The following is an 18,676-nucleotide window of genomic DNA, read 5'->3' as shown; positions in this document are numbered from 1 at the left end:
GTTGTGAATGGGAGTTCTCTCATGATTTGGCTCTCTGTTTGTCTGTTTTTGGTGTATAGGAATGCTTGTGATTTTTGCACATTGATTTTGTATCCTGAGACTTTGCTGAAGTTGCTTATCCACCTAAGGAGATTTTGGGCTGAGACGATGGGGTTTTCTAAATATACAATCATGTCATCTGCAAACAGGGACAATTTGACTTCCTCTTTTCCTCATTGAATACCATTTATTTCTTTCTCCTACCTGATTGCCCTAGCCAGAACTTCCAACACTGTGTTGAATAGGAGTGGTGAGAGAGGGCATCCCTATCTTGTGCCAGTTTTCAAAGGGAATGCTTCCGTTTTTTTCCATTCAGTATGATATTGGCTATGAGTTTGTCATAAATAGCTCTTATTATTTTAAGAGACATCCCATCAATACCTAGTTTATTGAGAGTTTTTAGCATGAAGTGTTGTTGAATTTTGTCAAAGGCCTTTTCTGCATCTATTGAGATAATTATGTTGTTTTTGTCTTTGGTTCTGTTTATATGATGGATTACATTTATTGATTTGCATATGTTGAACCAGCCTTGCATCCCAGGGATGAAGGCAACTTGATCGTGGTGGATAAGCTTTTTGTTGTGCTGCTGGATTCGGTTTGCCAGTATTTTATTGAGGATTTTCACATCAATGTTCATCAGGGATATTGGTCTAAAATTCTCCTTTTTTGGTGTGTCTCTGCCAGGCTTTGGTATCAGGATGATACTGGCCTCATAAAATGAGTTAGGGAGGATTCCCTCTTTTTCCATTGATTGGAATAGTTTCAGAAGGAATGGTACCAGCTCCTCTTTGTACCTCTGGTAGAATTTGGCTATGAAATCCATCTGGTCCTGGACTTTTTTTGGTTCGTAGGCTATTGCTTATTGCCTCAATTTCAGAGTTTGTTATTGGTCTATTCAGGGATTCAACTTCTTCCTGGTTTAGTCTTGGAAGGGTGTATGTGTCCAGGAATTTATCCATTTCTTCTAGATTTTCTAGTTTATTTGCGTAGAGGTGTTTATAGTATTCTCTGATGGTAGTTTGTGTTTCTGTGGGATTGGTGTTGATATCCCCTTTATCATTTTTTATTGCATCTATTTGATTCTTCTCTCTTTTCTAATTTATTAGTCTTGATAGCGGTCTATCGATTTTGTTGATCTTTTCAAAAAACCAGCTCCTGGATTCACTGAATTTTTGAAGGTTTTTTTCTGTCTGTATCTCCTTCAGCTCTGCTCTGATCTTAGTTATTTCTTGCCTTCTGCTAGCTTTTGAATGTGTTTGCTCTTGCTTCTCTAGTTCTTTTAATTGTGATGTTAGGGTGTCCATTTTAGATCGTCCCTGCTTTCTCTTGTGGGCATTTAGTGCTATAAATTTTCCTCTACGCACTGCTTTAAATGTGTCCCAGAGATTCTAGTATGTTGTGTCTTTGTTCTCATTTGTTTCAAAGAACATCTTTATTTCTGCCTTCATTTCGTTACTTACCCAGTACTCATTCAGGAGCAGGTTGTTCAGTTTCCATGTAGTTGTGCAGTTTTGAGTGAGTTTCTTAATCCTGAGTTCTAATTTGATTGCACTGTGGTCTGAGAGACAGTTTGTTATAATTTCTGTTCTTTTACATTTGTTGAGGAGTGCTTTACTTCCAATTATGTGGTCAATTTTGGAATAAGTGCAATGTGGTGCTGAGAAGAATGTATATTCTGTTGATTTGGGGTGGAGAGTTCTGTAGATGTCTATTAGGTCAGCTTGGTGCAGAGCTGAGTTCAAGTCCTAGATATCCTTGTTAACTTTCTGTCTCCTTGATCTGTCTAATGTTGACAGTAGGGTGTTAAAGTCTCCCATTGTTATTGTGTGGGAGTCTGAGTCTCTTTGTAGGTCTCTAAGGACTTGCTTTATGAATCTGGGTGCATATATATTTAGGATAGTTAGCTCTTCTTGTTGAATTGCTCCTTTTACCATTATGTAATGGCCTTCTTTGTCTTTTGATCTTTGTTGGTTTAAAGTCTATTTTATCAGAGACTAGGACTGCAACCCCTGCGGGTTTTTTTGCTTTCCATTTGCTTGGTGAATCTTCCTCCATTCCTTTATTTTGAGCCTATTTGTCTCTCTGCATGTGAGATGGGTCTCCTGAATACAGCACACTGATGGCTCTTGACTGTTTATCCAATTTGCCAGTCTGTGTTTTTTAATTGGGGCATTTAGCCCATTTACATTTAAGATTAATATTGTTATGTGTGAATTTGATGCTGTCATTATGATGTTAGCTGGTTATTTTGCCCATTAGGTGATGCAATTTCTTCCTAGCATCGATGGTGTTTACAATTTGGCATGTTTTTTCAGTGGCTGGTACTGATTGTTCTTTTCCATGTTTAGTGCCTCCTTCAGGAGCTCTTGTAAGTCAGGCCTGGTGGTGACAAAATCTCTCAGCATTTGCTTATCTGTAAAGATTTTATTTCTCCTTCACTTATGGAGCTTAGTTTGGCTGGATATGAAATTCTGGGTTGAAAATTCTTTAAGAATGTTGAATATTGGCCCCCACTCTCTTCTGGCTTATATGGTTTCTGCCGAGATCTGCTGTTAGTCTAATGGGCTTCCCTTTGTGGGTAACCCGACCTTTCTCTCTGGCTGCCTTTAGCATTTTTTCCTTCATTTCAACTTTGGTGAATCTGACAATTATGTGTCTTGGGTTTTCTCTTCCCAGGGAGTGTCTTTGTGGTGTTCTCTGTATTTCCTAAATTTGAATGTTGGCTTGCCTTGCTAGGTTGGGGAAGTTCTCCTGGATAATATCCTGAAGAGTGTTTTCCAGCTTGGTTCCATTCTCCCCGTCACTTTCAGGTACACCAATCAAACATAGATTTGGTCTTATCATATAGTCCCATATTTCTTGGAGGCTTTGTTCATTTCTTTTTACTCTTTTTTCTCTAAACTTCTTTTCTCGCTTCGTTTCATTAATTTGTTGTTCAGTCACTGATACCGTTTTTTCCATTTGATCGAATCAGCTACTGAAGCTTGTGCATGCGTCACGTAGTTCTCGTGCCATGGTTTTCAGCTCCATCAGATCATTTAAGGTCTTCTCTACACTGTTTATTCTAGTTAGCTGTTCGTCTAATCTTTTTTCAAAGTTTTCAGCTTCCTTGTGATGGGTTCAAACATCTTCCTTTAGCTTGGAGAAGTTTGTTATTACCAACTTTCTGAAGCCTACATCTGTCAACTCATCAAAGTCATTCTCCATCCTGCTTTGTTCTCTTGTGGGCGAGGAGCTGCGATCCTTTGGAGGAGAAGGGGTGCTCTGGTTTTTAGAATTTTCATCTTTTCTGCTCTGGTTTCTCCTCATCTTTGTGATTTTATTTACCTTTGGTCTTTGACGATGGTGACCTACAGATGGGATTTTGGTGTGGATGCCCTTTTTGTTGATGTTGATGCTGTTCCTTCCTGTTTATTAGTTTTCTTTCTAACGGGTCCCTCAGCTGCAGGTCTGTTGGAGTTTGCTGGAGGTCCACTCCAGACCCTGTTTGCCTTGGTATCACCAACGGAGGCTGCAGAACAGCAAATATTGCTGCCTGATCCTTCCTCTGGAAGCTTCGTCTCAGAGGGGCACCTGGCTGTATGAGGTGTCAGTCGGCCCCTACTGGGAGGTATCTCCCAGTTAGGCTACTTGGGCGTCAGGGACCCACTTGAAGAGGCAGTCTGTACGTTCTCAGATCTCAAACTCCATGCTGGGAGAACCACTACTCTCTTCAAAGCTGTCAGACCAGGGACATTTAAGTCTGTAGAAGTTTCTGCTGCCTTTTGTTCAGTTATGCCCTGCCCCCAGAGATGGAGTCTAGAGAGGCAGGCAGGCCTCCTTGAGCTGTGTTGGTCTCCACCCAGTTCAAGCTTCCTGGCTGCTTTGTTTACCTACTCAAGCCTCAGCAATAGCGGACGCCCCTCCCCCAGTCTCACTGCCACCTTGCAGTTCCATCTCGGACTACTGTGATAGCAGTGAGCAAGGCTCTGTGGGCGTGAGACCCTCCGAGCCAGGCCCTTGGATATAATCTCCTGGTGTGCCATTTGCTAAGACCGTTGGAAAAGCACAGTATTAGGGTGGAAGTGTCCTGATTTTCCAGGTACCGTTTTTCACGGCTTCCCTTGGCTGGGAAAGGGAATTCGCTGACCTCTTGCGCTTCCCGGGTGAGGCTATGCCCCACCCTGCTTTGGCTCACACTCTGGGCTGTACCCACTTTCCAACACGTCCTAGTGAGACGAACCCGGTACCTCAGTTGGAAATGCAGAAATCACCCGTCTTATGCGTTGCTCACGCTGGGAGCTGTAGACTGGAGTTGTTCCTATTCGGCACTCGGCCATCTTGGATCAGCCTCCTTAAGGAGAAAGTTTAATCCATTTACCTTAAAGTGACTATTGATATGTAAGGGTGTATTTCTGTCATTTTATTAATTGATATCTGATTTTTATGTTCTTTGTTTCATTCTTTTTTTTTATTTCTGTAATGGTACATTTGAGTTATTTTTCTACCTCATTTGTGTGTTTGCTCTATCAGTAAGTTCAGTAAGTTTTATACTTTCTTGTGTCTTCATGACAGCAGATATTGTCCCTTTGTTCCAGGTGTAAGACTCCCTCAGGCATTTCTTACAGAACTGCACTAGTCGTGATGCAGTCCCTCAGCTTTTGCTTGTCTGGAAAATACCTTATTTCTCCTTCCTCTATGAAACATAAGTTTGTTGAGTATATATCCTTGGCTGACAGCTGTTTTTCCTTCAGCACTTTGAATATATCATCCCATTCCCTGCTGGTTTGTAAGATTTCTGCAGAGAAATCCTGTTAATCTGGTAAGAGTTCCCTTATAGGTGACTAGATGCTTTTCTCTTGCTATCTTTAGAATTTTCTTTGCATTTTTGCTTTTAACAGTTTGACTATAATTTCATGCAGAAGACTGTTTTGTGTTTATATCTGTTTCATATCTGACTCTCCAAACTTTCTCTGTCTGGATGTCTAAATCTCTTGCTAGATTTGGAAAGTTTTCAGCTACTATTTTGTTAAATAGGGTTTCTAAACCTTTTATTTTCTCTTCACCATTTAGGATACCAAAAATTCAAATATTTGGTTGCTTTATAGTGTCCCATATGTCACATAGGCTTTGTTCATTCATTTTTATTCTTTTTTTTTTTTTTTTATCTTGAGACGGAGTTTTGCTCTTGTTGCCCAGGCTGGAGTGCTGTGGCATGAACTCAACTCACTGCAACCTCCGCTTCCAGGGTTGAAGCAGTTCTCCTGCCTCAGCCTCCCAAGTAGCTGAGATTACAGATGCTCACCACCACACCTGGCTGTTTTTTTCTATTTTTAGTAGAAACGGGGTTTTGCCTTGTTGGGGAGGCTGGTCTTGAACTCCTGAGGTGATCCACCCGCCTCGGCCTCGTGAAGTTTATCTTTGTTTCACTGGGTTATTTCAAAAGACCTGTCTTCACGTTCTGAAATTCTTTCATTAGCTGTATCTAGTCCTTTGTTGATGCTTTCGAATGTGTTTTGTATTTCATTTAATGAATTCTTTAGTTCTAGAATTTCTATTTGGTTCTTTCTTATGATTGTGTTTCTTTGGTAAATTTCTTATATTCTAAATTGTTTTTCTGAATTATTTGTATTGCTTTTCTGGTTTTTCTTATATTTCAGCTGAGCATCTTTAATATCAGTATTTCAAATTCATTATCTGGGATTTCTTAAATTTTTGTTTTTGATTAGAATCTATTGCTGGAGGATTATTGTATTTCTTTGGAGGTGTCATATTGCCTTGCTTTTTCATATTTCTTCTGTCCTTATGTCAATATCCATTCATCTGTTATAGCAGTCACTTCTTTCAGTTTTTTGAGCTTGCTTTCATAGGGGAAGACTTTTTCCTGAAGATGCATCTATAGTGTTGGTTGGGTAGAGCACTCTGGCTTTGATTCAGGGTGCATGTGAAAGTACAGTCTTCATATATCTTCTGCTGTAAACAGTGTTATGGTGTCTGTGATTTCCACAGTGGCTTAGGGTACAGTTGTTAGTGGAGGCTGTAGTGAAGTTTTGCTGGGGGTGGGGATGTGAGGTGAGCCTGTCCTCAGGCCTCAGTGGTGGCAGCAGCAGGCCCAAGCCTGCCTGTCCTTGGGCCCCCGGTGTTGTACATGAGTACCAGTGTTAGCAAATCCAGGCATTCTGATTCTTGGGCCTCTAGGCAGCTTGCTCAGGTGCTAGTAGTGGCAGCAGTGGGCCAGGCAGGTGGGCAGGTGGGTTCTTGGGCCTCTGGGAAGCCGATATGGCTTGGGTGATGGCATTAGGACTAACCTCTGGGTTCCAGGCAGTCCATGCTGATGTTGGTGGTGACTCTGACAGGCTGGGCAAGCCAGTCCCCAGGTCCACAGGTGGTACATGCAGATGGATACCTGCTGCAGTGATTAAAGGCAGGTTGGGTGGGCTCAATCTCAGGCCACCAGGAGGAGTGCTCAGGTGTGGCACAGGTGATGGACTAGGCTGGGTAGTCCCCAGGCCTCCCAGTGTGCTCAAATACTGGGGGCACAGAATCAAGACCTGTCCTCAGGCCCTCCAGTGGTGTTTGTAGGTGCTAACTGTCTTGGCAGGGTAGGGATGACCACCAGACCCAAGGAAGAATCCTCAGGTGAAGGCGGCAGTGGCTACGCTGCAGACCTGCTACTAGGGAGGGCTTTTAGTGGCAACAGCTGTATGCAGGCAGCTAGGGAATACCCACTTCACTTGTGCTTTGGTCCCAGCTGCAGCAGCCCACAGCTGCAGATGCTGCAGACAGGAAGTTTGTTGTTGGAGTACACAAAGATGTGCAGCAGCTTCGCTGCTGGGGGCAGCAGGATCTTTGCCAATGGCTCAAGCTTTAGTCCTGAAAGCAGCAACCAGTCACAGTGGTGGCCTGTGGGTAGGGAATGTCAGTGGGACTCCAGACATGTGGAGATGTGGGGACTGTAGGACCCGTGGGCAGGATGCAGTCTGTTGGGGGTTGTGCTCTCAATATGATACCTTGTTCTACCTGCTTAGGGTTTAAGAGGTGTATAGGACCCAGCGTGAGCTCCCTCTCTTGAGCAATGCCTTGCACGACTCCAGGCATCTCCCTGTGTTAGTTGCAGCCCACAAGGGTCTAGGGTCTTTCCCATGACTAGAATACAGGAGTCCACGATGGGAATGTGGACCCCTGGGGGTCACTTACTTACCCTTTCCCCACACTGGAGAACCTTTCTAGGCTCCCAGCAGATTGCAGCCTGGCAAGCTTACTTCCCTCTCCTTCCTTGTTTTACATGTTTCCAGTCACTCCTGCTTAATTCCAGTGTTCTCTTTTAGGTGATCTGTTCAAAGTGTAACATTTTAAATGAAGTTCCACATTATTTTCTAATAAAATAAAATAGTGGCAGACTCCTTGTAAAAAATTGGCAATTTTTCTTTCGACAGTACATTTTATTTATCATTTTAACTATGCAAAATGGATTTTTAAATAATTGATAATAGTTTTGTTTCTTCAGTAAACTAAATATCTTCCTTAACTCTGCTCCAAAAAAAAGAGTCTGGCTCACTCAGCGGATTTGCTTAGCACTACCTTCTGTTTTAAAGTAGTATGCAGGTACACATGTAAGTTTGGTACATATCCTAGCTGCCAAATTCCATATTAGTGGAATCTGAATCCAGTTACAGTTGGTAAAGAAAGAAGTAGTTTCATAAAATACTCTAAACTATAGTGTATATAATGTACATCGTTTGAAAATGCTTTATTTACCAGACATTGAAATACTACCCTTTTTTCCCCAGAGGAGAAGAAACAAATATCACTTTAAATGATCTCAAGCCAGCCACGGATTACCATGCAAAGTAAGGAATTCCTACAGAATGCCTCTATATGATACAGCATAAGGGTTTTTTTTTTTTTAATAATTATTTTTTTAAAATCTATTATATAATTTAAACATTAATTTTGGATTAAAAGCAGACTTTGTGGGCTGGGCACAGTGCGCCTGTAATCCCAGCAACTTTGGGTGGGCAAGACAGGAGGATTTCTTGAGACCAAGAGTTTGAGACCAGTCTGAGCGACATAGCGAGACCCCATCTCCACAAAAAAATCCAAAAAGTAGCCAAGCATCGTGATACAGGCCTGTGGCATCAGCTACTCAGAAGGCTGAGGTAGGAGGATTGCTTGAGCCCAGGAAGTTAAGACTGCAGTGAGCCATGATTGTGCCATTATATTCCAGCCTGGGCTACAGAGTGAGACTCCGTCTCAAAAAAAAAAAAAAAAATTGCAGACTTCAATTTTTCTGTTGGTAAAATTATCAAAATTTTTCAACAAACAAAAACATTTAACTCATGTTACAGTGAAGGGCTAGAATTCTGGGTTTGGAATGAATCTGTAGAATATGTCTATAGCATCTAGTTTGGCACTGGAAACTTGTCCCAGCTTTTGAAGTTTTTATAAAATAATTATAAATACTTCGTTTACACACATTTTTACTACATCCTATTTTAGGGTTCGGGATACAAGACTAGAATTTCATAACGTTTAATAGGAAGAACTTAGATAATATTTTACTCTATGCAGTTCTTCTAGTGTAATTTACTAAAATTTCATAGACTCTAGGGCTTACCCAACTAAAGCCTAATATAATACATTTAGTTAATTACCCCCATTTTTAAAAAGAGTGTATGTGGTTGGGATTATTTCTGTTAAACTACTAAGTGTTCAAGTGTACTTTCTATGGATATACTCAAAGTATTGTCCAACCTAATATTTTTCAAACTGTAGATTCTAGTCACATTTAGTCATGAATTTAATTTTGTGCGTTATATTCAGCATTTTTTTTTTAAAGAAATAGAATCAAATAGGACAGAAAGCATTAGTGTATTCCCCATAGTTGAGAACATTGTTTCAGGAAACTTGTTTCAGGAATTTTTTTTGCGTGTGTGTGTAAATACACATATATGTACACTCACAGTTATATCACAATTTTAAATTATTTCTTTCGGTTGCAGCAAAAAAGAAAAAAAAACTTGTCCTTTTTTTTGGAAGGGTCACCTTTTACTTCTGATAGTCATATTTTCTTGATGGAACTTTTAGTGGACAGCTTCCTAATCTGCAAGTACTTAAAGGTGACACTATTGAAAATAGGATACAGTGATTCTGAAAGGTAAAACTATTTATTTTATCACCATAGAGTCCAGGCAGAATATAATTCTATAAAGGGAACTCCTTCAGAAGCTGAAATCTTTACCACCCTGAGCTGTGAACCTGATATACCTAATCCACCAAGGATAGCCAATCGGACCAAAAATTCACTCACTTTGCAATGGAAGGTAAGAATATTCTTCAGGGTGTTTCCAACTGGATGTGTGTTTCTTTGTTTCCCCTGTTTCAGTTGTTTATGGAGACAAAGAGCTCTAATTTGTTCCTGCTCTTTACATATGAGACAGAAATGCCTATTTAATGTATCTTAAAATAACACTGTTACTGGTTTTTCTTACTATATGTAAATATAGCAAAAACGATTGATTTGTAATTAACAGTGCTTATTACATTGCACATGTGATGGCATTGAGATTCACAACAGTGATTCTTAACCCATTACTCCTTTTTGTAATACTTTGTCATGATGCCTTTATATTCTGAGTTGTATTGTAAAATTAGATTTATAATAACTGTACTCATAGATCAATATGCTGCCTAAAAGGAAGAATAAAGTTATTCTCAATAGAAAAGTATATATTTTAATTTATAAATGTTTGGTCCCAGCTACACAAGAAGATACAATGAAGTGGACAGATACCATACATAGAATTAGTCATTCATATACCACAGACAGCATTGTCACTGATTATGTGATTTTCTGAAATAGTGTGGACTCGGTAAATTTCTGAACAAATTAAATGCAGTCTTTCCCAGATTGCACAGTTATTGCATTTTGGGAAACTTGGTGTCTGTTAAAACCATACAAAAAATACTTTATAAAATGGAATTTGGTTCTTCAGTTCTGATAGATATTTGAAAGTCCTAGAGGAAAAGAACAATTCCTCATCATACTGATTGTCCCCCATTCTGTGGGGCTATTAGCGCCCTTGATCTTTACCCCATAACCACCAGACTCTCCCCTCCTGCTTTATTGTGATCAGGTCAGAAATAGCCCCCACAAAATTTCAAAGCATCCCCTAGAATGGGGTACCACTCCTGTTAGTATTGGTTTGCAGTGAGATGTAACTATTCCTCTTGATTCTTGATTTAATTATCTGTCCTTGCTTCGAGACCAAGCTCAGGGCTAGCCTTACTTTTGAAAGCTTTTAAAAATGTGAGGCTTACTACTTGTTCTGTAGCTTGTTAGTTTCTAGTTCTTCTGAGGATATTAGATACTTTTGTAGTCAAAAAGTACTATTAACACAGGTAAGTAAAGCAGCTGTGTATATATACATATATTCATGTGTGATTAAAAAGTATGACTAATTTTATTTCATGTCACTTACAGTAGTATTTTATTTGTGAATATGTTCAGACCCTTTCCTTTGGTAGAGCAGTTGAGGTAGCAACCCATTGTTCTTTATATAGGTTAAAGATTTCTGTAGGTAACTGTTCCTTTATTTCAATGATAATTAAAATACAATTTTGAAATGTCTGCCTTTAATAGTATCCTAACATCCCTATATAAGATGTAGGCAGTGGTACCTCAGATTACCCACACAGGTTTCCCAGGCTTGAACCCTTCCAGAAATGGCCCTATGTACACACACAATAATCAATATTGTTGGAAAAAGGTATTGTCACTGTTGTTGGAGGATAGTATTATATACCTCAGAGTCGGGAGGATTAAAACAGGTAGCATCTAAATAGCCCAAGGTATAATGTCTAGAACATAATGAGCATAATAACTATTGTTATTTAATATTAAAAATGAAGAAAAGTCACTAAGAGTAGTTTAGTGACTTGAATATCTAGTCTTTTGACTGCTACCTCACCTAATCTAAAAGGATTCCTATGGGGGTTAACATGGGAGGTAGCAAGCAGTTGAGAGAGGTATCTTATTAACTGACTTTGTTTAGAATTGCCAGAGCATGGTGATAACAAAAAGCTCACTAAAGATGGTCTTTTTCTATTTATTGCCAGTTCCCCGAGGCAGACTGTGTACTTCTCAGCCCCTAGAATACTGGGTAGGAACACTGATTTTGTGGGCAGGTACAACAAATTCACTTCTGCTCTACTTTTAACGACTTTGTGATCTGGGACAATTTATTTGGTTCTTTGAAGCCCTCATTTCCTCTTTTGTAAAGTTCAGGTAATAGTACTTCATAGAGTTGATTTGAGGACTAAATGAAATAAGGTAAAAAAAAAAACACTTTACACTTTACACTCCTCTAACTTGGAGAAAAGCTAGAGGATCAGTCTCAGGTTAAGGTGGACATTTTAATAGCCTCACTTTTGAAAAAGAGGAAAATTAATCAAGTAAATGTGAGAGACCTCAGCAACTAGACTAGAGCAGTCTGGAGTCATTAACAGTTGGAAAATGTCTTTTTATACCCCTCACTTCCTGCTGAGACTTTTGATCTCTCTCTTTGGATTCTCTTCCTCTACATCATAAGAGTTGGAGTTTCCCAAAGATTCTTTCTCTGCCCCGTTCACATTATATTCATTTTTAACTGCCACTGCTTTGCCAGTCAGTGAGATATTACTCTAACAAGCAAATTCTGGCTATGCTAACCAGTTTTAAATTATAATTTAAAAAAAATTAATGTTATAAGATCTGTATTAGTGCTTAACAAGTAATTTAGACCTCTATGTTCCTCTGTATTAAAAACTTAATGATCCTTGATTGCCATTTACATAGTTAGCAATATTATGTAAAAACTGGATAGAGTTAATGAAACATCATTTCAAAAATTAAAATGGTAGAATTTTGACCAGAGTCTTAAAGTCAATTGTCTGCAAATATATGGAGTTATAATAAGAATAGGGGTGATCATTTGTTCTGCAAAGAGGAAATGGGCTGAAATTGTAGAAAGAAAATTCAGATGGAAGTAAGGTTGAAATTCATGATTTTGAGAGTGATTAAATACTGAAATAAAATGCCAAGGGAACTGCATTCTTTTACACCTAAAATATTAACAGATTGCTAAGTCAGCAGTCTCAGGTAACCAGCACAGTCAGTCTAGAAACGAGAACCGAGACACTGCCCTCCCAGAGCTTCTTTCAGCACCCTGGTTCTTCACTCTTTGGTATTTTATACAGTATTCCATTTATTTTGTAAGGTGAGTTTTAATACAAATGACAGGATCAGTCCTACAAACTTAAGCTGATAAAACTCTCTGTAAGAAAAGCAAAATGGTTTTTTTAATGACTTTTTCAATTTATTAATAGTTCTTGCTAAAAGAGATTGTTCAGTGTTCAGGAAGACTTGAGTAGCTTCTTGCTTTCTTTCCTTATATTTCTTTCCTTAAATTTGAAAGGATTATAGGGTATACAATACATATATTTTTGTATTTTCATGAACATTTTCCCAGGACTAAGTCACAGAGAACATATATTTTTGTATTTTCATGAACATTTTCCCGGGACTAAGTCACAGAGAACATCTGCCACATAAGCTAGATCCTTATATTAGATCATCACAGTATCATTTATGAATGTACTAATTTGTTTTCATTTTGTTTTTTGATGTTGGTTTTAGGCACCTAGTGACAATGGTTCTAAAATCCAAAACTTTGTATTAGAATGGGATGAAGTAAGTAAATTGAATCTTTTTAAATGGTTAACATTATGTGCGTATCTTCAGGCAGAAATAACTTTTTCGTTTGTTTTAATCATCAAGTATATTCTTCTGTCAAAAAAAGTATGAATGATTTTGTGTGGTGCATGAGTGGATTGATGGTGTTTTTAGAAAACATTCCTGACTTCCCTATTTTCAACTAAATCACCATCAAAACTATTATTTAGGTAACTACCTTGATAAAGGAACTTTTTTTTCATATCAGCCTTAGAGGCAAGTGTATTCCTTTTCCTACGGCTGCTATAACAAATTACCCCAAACCTGATATTAAAACAGTACATTATTCTCTTACTGTTCTGGAGGCCAGAAATCCAATATGAGTTTCTCTGGGACAAAATCAAGGTGTCAGCATGGCCAGGCCCTCTCCAGCAACTTTAGAGGAGAATCTGTTTCCTTGCCTTGACAAGCTTCTGTAGGCTGTCATTACTTGGTTCATGGCCACATCATATTGCCTTTTCTCCCCTTGTTTCCATCATCACATCACCTTCTTCCTCCTCTGTCTTCAAACCTCTAACACTTAAGATTCCACGTAGGGTCTATTCAGATAATCCAGGATGAGCTGCCATCTCGAGATTCTTAGTCACACTGTACGTACCAATAAGGTTATTTTCACAGGTTCAGGGGATTGGGATGTGGATATTCATGGTGGCCATTACTCAGCCAACCACAGCAAGCATACTGGACTTCGTTGTTTAGTACAGGGGCGTCCAATCTTTTGGCTTCCTTGGGCCACACAAAATACTAGATTTGTTCAAAGGTAGTTGCTGTTTTTGCCGTTAAAAGTAATGGCAAAAACAGCAGTTACTTTTGCACCAACCTACGTTAACACTAACAATAATAGCTAATGAGCTTTTGAAAAATCACAAAAATATCTCGTAATATTTTCAGAAGTTAACAAATTTGTGTTGGGCCACATTTAAAGCTGTTCTGGGCCGCATGTGGCCCTTGGGCCGCAGGTTGGACAAGCCTGGTTTAGTACATTGTTTTTACTATCAGTTACTATGTTCTCTCTTGCCCTGTGGCTTGTACCAAGCTAAGAAGAGGGGCCAGAGGGAGTAGAAGAAATTCCATTGATAAGTTGGGAATCTGGCAGTATATTAAAAGAACAATAAAGCACAACCAAGTAGATTTTATTCCAGAAATTCTAAGATAATTTAAAATTAGAAAACCTATTAACATATCACATTAATTTAGAAGAAAACTATATTGATAAATTAAGGAAGAGTATTTGATTACCATTCATCTGAGTTAAAACTCAAAGCAGATTAGGAATAGAAAGGTAATTTCTTATTTGATAGTTATTTTTGTACCATCACTAAACAAATAAAGGCGTTTTTATGCAATGCTGAAATAAGTCAAGATTGCCAATTATCCCTACCTTTATTTAACATTCTTTCAGAAGTTATTCTTAAGGCAGTATGACTTGAAACCAAAGCAAAAAGTACAGTCATGGGTCTGGCTTGGGGGCAAAACTGTCATTATTTAGAGATGATACGATTTTCTACTTAGAAACTCAGTTGAATCCACTAAACAAGCATTCAGTAAAGCAGTCAAGGACAGTCTACAGGTTTTCTTTGAAGCAGAAGTCACCCTAACTACCCTTTCATCTCTAGCAACACAATAAAGAAAAATGGGTGGTGAATGTGAAACTTACCCGTTTTATTTAGCACTCAAAATTTCTAAAACTCTTTAGTTGTCCTAACTTTTCTCTCTCCCTCTTATTGCCTGTAATTGGGCTGTGCTCTCTGGTAGAACTTTTTCAGTGTTAGTCTAAGCAGTAGAAGCTCCAAAAGTTTTATTTTAAAGAAGTTTATGAGCTATCTAGTTGGAAGTTTGGGCATGGGTAAGGACCTTTTCTTAAAACTGTTCACTTAGAGCTTTCCATAGGTTGAAAAAAACTGCCGGTTGACCCTGTCAAAGATCGTCACCCCATTTCTACCACTGGTAGGTAGTCTTCCATGGAGATTGTAGGGGCCATACCTGCAGAGTTTTCTTTATTAAAACCAGAGATTTGACATTGGCTAAAAGATAGTGCTTAATTCAAGAAGCTATACAAAGATACCTGCTTTCTGGTGTTTTAATTCTGTGTTTGATGATCTATATCATATAAAAGATGTGCTGTATCTCAGCCTTCTCTTGAGATCCATGGCTTTTAGTATACACTTGCTAATATGTAACTGTCAAGAAGGAATTGATGTGGATTTATCTTTTTGCAGTAATGTACATGATATATAATAAGCCATTTCTTGTAGGGAAAAGGAAATGGAGAATTTTGTCAGTGTTACATGGGCTCACAGAAACAATTTAAAATTACTAAACTGTCACCAGCAATGGGCTGTAAATTCAGGCTATCGGCCAGAAATGACTATGGTACAAGGTAAGGTGTATTTTATAAAAGAATGTAAATATTTTTAGATTATCAAGTCAACTTCACTTGTATAATTATTTACTGTCCAAATTATTCATTAAAAATTCTGTTTAGTTTATCTCTTTGTTGATATGGTTAAGATGTGTTCACCAGTCTAGCAAAAGCTGTGAGAGAGTTATCTTAGTTACATAGGAACCACAGGAAAGATTAAACTTACAACTTTCCAAGATTTTCTGATATAAATTAGATTTTTATATGTGACCAAGAGATTTTTCTTTTGCTCCTCAGCATATGTAATTTCAATATTTTGTTTAAAGTCAGGTGAGTTGTAAGAACATCTAAAATACCCAATTTAAATAGAAAGGCCAAGTATCTTTCAAGAGTCATTAAAATTATTTTTGATCTAGAGATAGCGCTGCTCACCTTAGGGGCAGGTGCATTTAATTACACAACTGAGAACTTACATTTTCTATTTTATATAAATGGCATTGAAAGTGTGTTTAAAAGTTACAGCATTTACACCAGTACATGAGTGTTATTGTTTCCATAAGAATATATATAGTTTTTCATCGACTGGACAAATTATGATATAAAGGCTTACAAATCTGAACAAAACTGCATTTTTAATAGAACACTAATTGACTGTTTGGTGTCTGACCTGGTTATCATAAAGAGATCAAACCCAAGATATATTATTTGTATTATAATTCATTATCAAAAATTGTCATTTTCAAAAAAAATTACATCTGTTACAAACTTGTTCTTTCACTGTAAAAATAACTTTTTCACACCTTTTAAAACCATTTGTTTCAACAGTGGTTTTAGTGAAGAAGTCTTATATTACACTTCAGGCTGTGCTCCTTCTATGCCAGCAAGTCCTGTATTAACCAAGGCTGGAATTACTTGGTTATCCTTACAATGGAGTAAGCCTTCAGGAACACCATCAGATGAAGGAATTTCTTACATTTTAGAGATGGAGGAAGAAACTTCAGTAAGTACAAATATGGATTTTAAATAGTGTATTTAAAACATTTTCAGCTTAAGGAGATTTTGGGCCAAGACGATAGGGTTTTCTAAATATACAATCATGTCATCTGCAAACAGAGACAATCTGACTTCCTCTCTTCCTATTTGAATACACTTTATTCTTTCTGTTGCCTGATTGCCCTGACCAGAACTTCCAATACTATGTTGAATAGGAGAAGAGGGCATTCTTGTCTTGTGCTGGTTTTCAAAGAGAATGCTTCAAGCTTTTGCCCATTCAGTATATTGGCTGTGGGTTTGTCATAAATAGCTCTTATTATTTTGAGCTACGTTCCATCAATACCTAGTTTATTGAGAGTTTCTGGCATGAAGGGGTATTGAATTTTATCAAAGGCCTTTTCTGCGTCTATTGAGATAATCATGTGGTTTTTGTCATCGGTTCTGTTTATGTAATGGATTACATTTATTGATTTGCATATGCTGAACCAGCCTTGCATTCCTGGGGATGAAGCCAAGTTGATCATGGTGGATAAGCTTTTTGATGTGCTGCTGGATTCGATTTGCCAGTATTTTATTGAGGATTTTCGCATTGATGTTCATCAGGCATCTCAGCCTGAAATTTTCATTTTTTGTTGTGACTGCCAGGTTTTGGTATCAGGATGATGCTGGCCTCATAAAATGAGTTAGGGAGGAGTCCGTCTTTTTATATTGTTTGGAATAGTTTCAGAAGGAATGGTACCGGCACCTCTTTGTACCTCTGGTAGAATTTAGCTGTGAATCCATCTGGTCCTGGACTTTTTTTGGTTGGTAGGCTATGCTGGAAACCATCATTCTCAGCAAACTAACACAGGAACAGAAAACCAAACACTGCATGTTCTCACTCATAAGTGGGAATTGAACAATGAGAACACGTGGACACAGGGAGGGGAACATCACACAGCAGGGCCTGTTGGGGGGTAGGGGAGTAGGGGAGGGATAGCATTAGGAGAAATACCTAATGTAAATGATGGGTTGATGGGTGCAGCACACCACCATGATACATGTGTACCTATGTAACAAACCTGCATGTTCTGCACATGTATCCCAGAACTTAAAGTATAATTTTTTTTAAAATCAGAAAAAAAAAACATTTTAGTGTGGCATTAATCCTAATACAATAAATATTGCCACAGTAATTAGCTCATTTCCCAGTCCTTTGAAGCCGTGACTTGTTACTGTTTGGAATAGGTTAGGCATGAAGAACTCAGTCTTTTTTTTTCTTTTGCGACAAGGTCTTGCTCTGTAGCCCAGGCTGGAGTGCAGTGGCACAATCTCGGTTCACTTCAACCTTGAACTCCTGGGTTCAGGCAATCCTTTCGCCTCAGCCTTTCAAGTAGATGGGACTACAGGCACATGCCACCATGTGCCTGTATTTTAATTTTAAAATAAAAAAATTTTATTTTTTGTAGAGACAGAGTTTCGCTATGTTGCCTAGGCTGGTCTCGCACTCCTAGGCTCAAGTGGTCCTTCCACCTCGTCCTCCCAAAGTGCTGGGATTACAGACTTGAGCCACTATGCCCAGCCTGAAAACTCTGTATTTTCTTTTGATGTGAAAGAGGTTTTGTTTTGTTTGTGTGTGTATATATATGTCTGTCTGTGCTTTGGAACCACATAGGCTACACTTTAACTGCATCTGTTTTAGGGGAATTATGGGGAGGGGAAGATCACAGCCTTCTTGACTAAGCAGCTCTAAAAGATGAAGAAATATGTGTCTGCCTTTCTCTAAATGTATTTATACACTGCTTCCCAAAGTGTCACAGAAGATTTTTAAAGTTTCCTGTGAAACTGTGGTGCAGCCTGAATCTAGTTACCTAGATCCTAGCTGACCAGAAGTTAGGGTGTATTCTATTATTAGATCTATATATAGTTCATACATTTTCAGAGCTACTTTGAAGGAATATAGGTCAAAAATAGCACTGGTCCACCCCTAAGTATATACCCAAAAGAATTGAAAACACGTGTTCATACAAAAAACTAGTACACAAATGTTCATAGCAGCATTATTCATAATAGTCAAAAAGTGGAAACAACCCAGATATCCATCAACAGATAGATGAATAAACAAAATGTGGTGTATCCATACAATGGAATATTTTTCAGCCATAAAAAGAGTACCGGTATATGCCACAACATGAATCAACCTTGAAAACATTATGCTAAATAAAAGAGCCCAGTTACAAAAGACTACATATTATATGATTCCATTTATATGGATATAGACAAATCCATAGAAACAGGAAGTAATATTAGTAGATAGGAGGAGGAGGGAAGTGACTGCTACCCAAAAAAGGACAGGCTTTTTCTGAAATTAGAAATTAGGTGAGGGTTGCACAACTTTGTGAATACACTATAAGCCATTAGATTTTATACTTTGAAATGGTGAATTTTACAGCATATGAATTATATCTCAATTTTTTTTAATTCAAGAAATGATAACGTTTGGAAAGTTTGTAAAGCGTTGTCACTGGTGCTGGACATAGCAATCCCAAATC

General features: G+C 38.2%; 1 protein-coding gene across 4 annotated transcripts in view; it reads left to right on the top strand.

Moving 5' to 3' along the window:
- The window catches only part of FNDC3A (fibronectin type III domain containing 3A), a 221,055-nt gene that overhangs the window by 169,708 nt on the left and 32,671 nt on the right, over window positions 1–18,676 (top strand). For all 4 annotated transcript variants that reach the window (XM_010363846.2, XM_010363844.2, XM_010363847.2 and 1 more), the window contains 5 exons: window positions 7,809–7,868; window positions 9,203–9,341; window positions 12,695–12,748; window positions 15,046–15,170; window positions 15,978–16,152. In XM_010363846.2, coding sequence (XP_010362148.1) covers window positions 7,809–7,868; window positions 9,203–9,341; window positions 12,695–12,748; window positions 15,046–15,170; window positions 15,978–16,152 — 553 coding nt within the window. The remainder of the gene's footprint in view (window positions 1–7,808; window positions 7,869–9,202; window positions 9,342–12,694; window positions 12,749–15,045; window positions 15,171–15,977; window positions 16,153–18,676) is intronic.

Source organism: Rhinopithecus roxellana, chromosome 18 (genome assembly GCF_007565055.1).
Source record: "Rhinopithecus roxellana isolate Shanxi Qingling chromosome 18, ASM756505v1, whole genome shotgun sequence".
NCBI classification, from domain to species: domain Eukaryota; kingdom Metazoa; phylum Chordata; class Mammalia; order Primates; family Cercopithecidae; genus Rhinopithecus; species Rhinopithecus roxellana.
The sequence above is the reverse complement of the archived record's forward strand: the minus strand, read 5'-3'. Positions and strand labels throughout refer to the sequence as shown.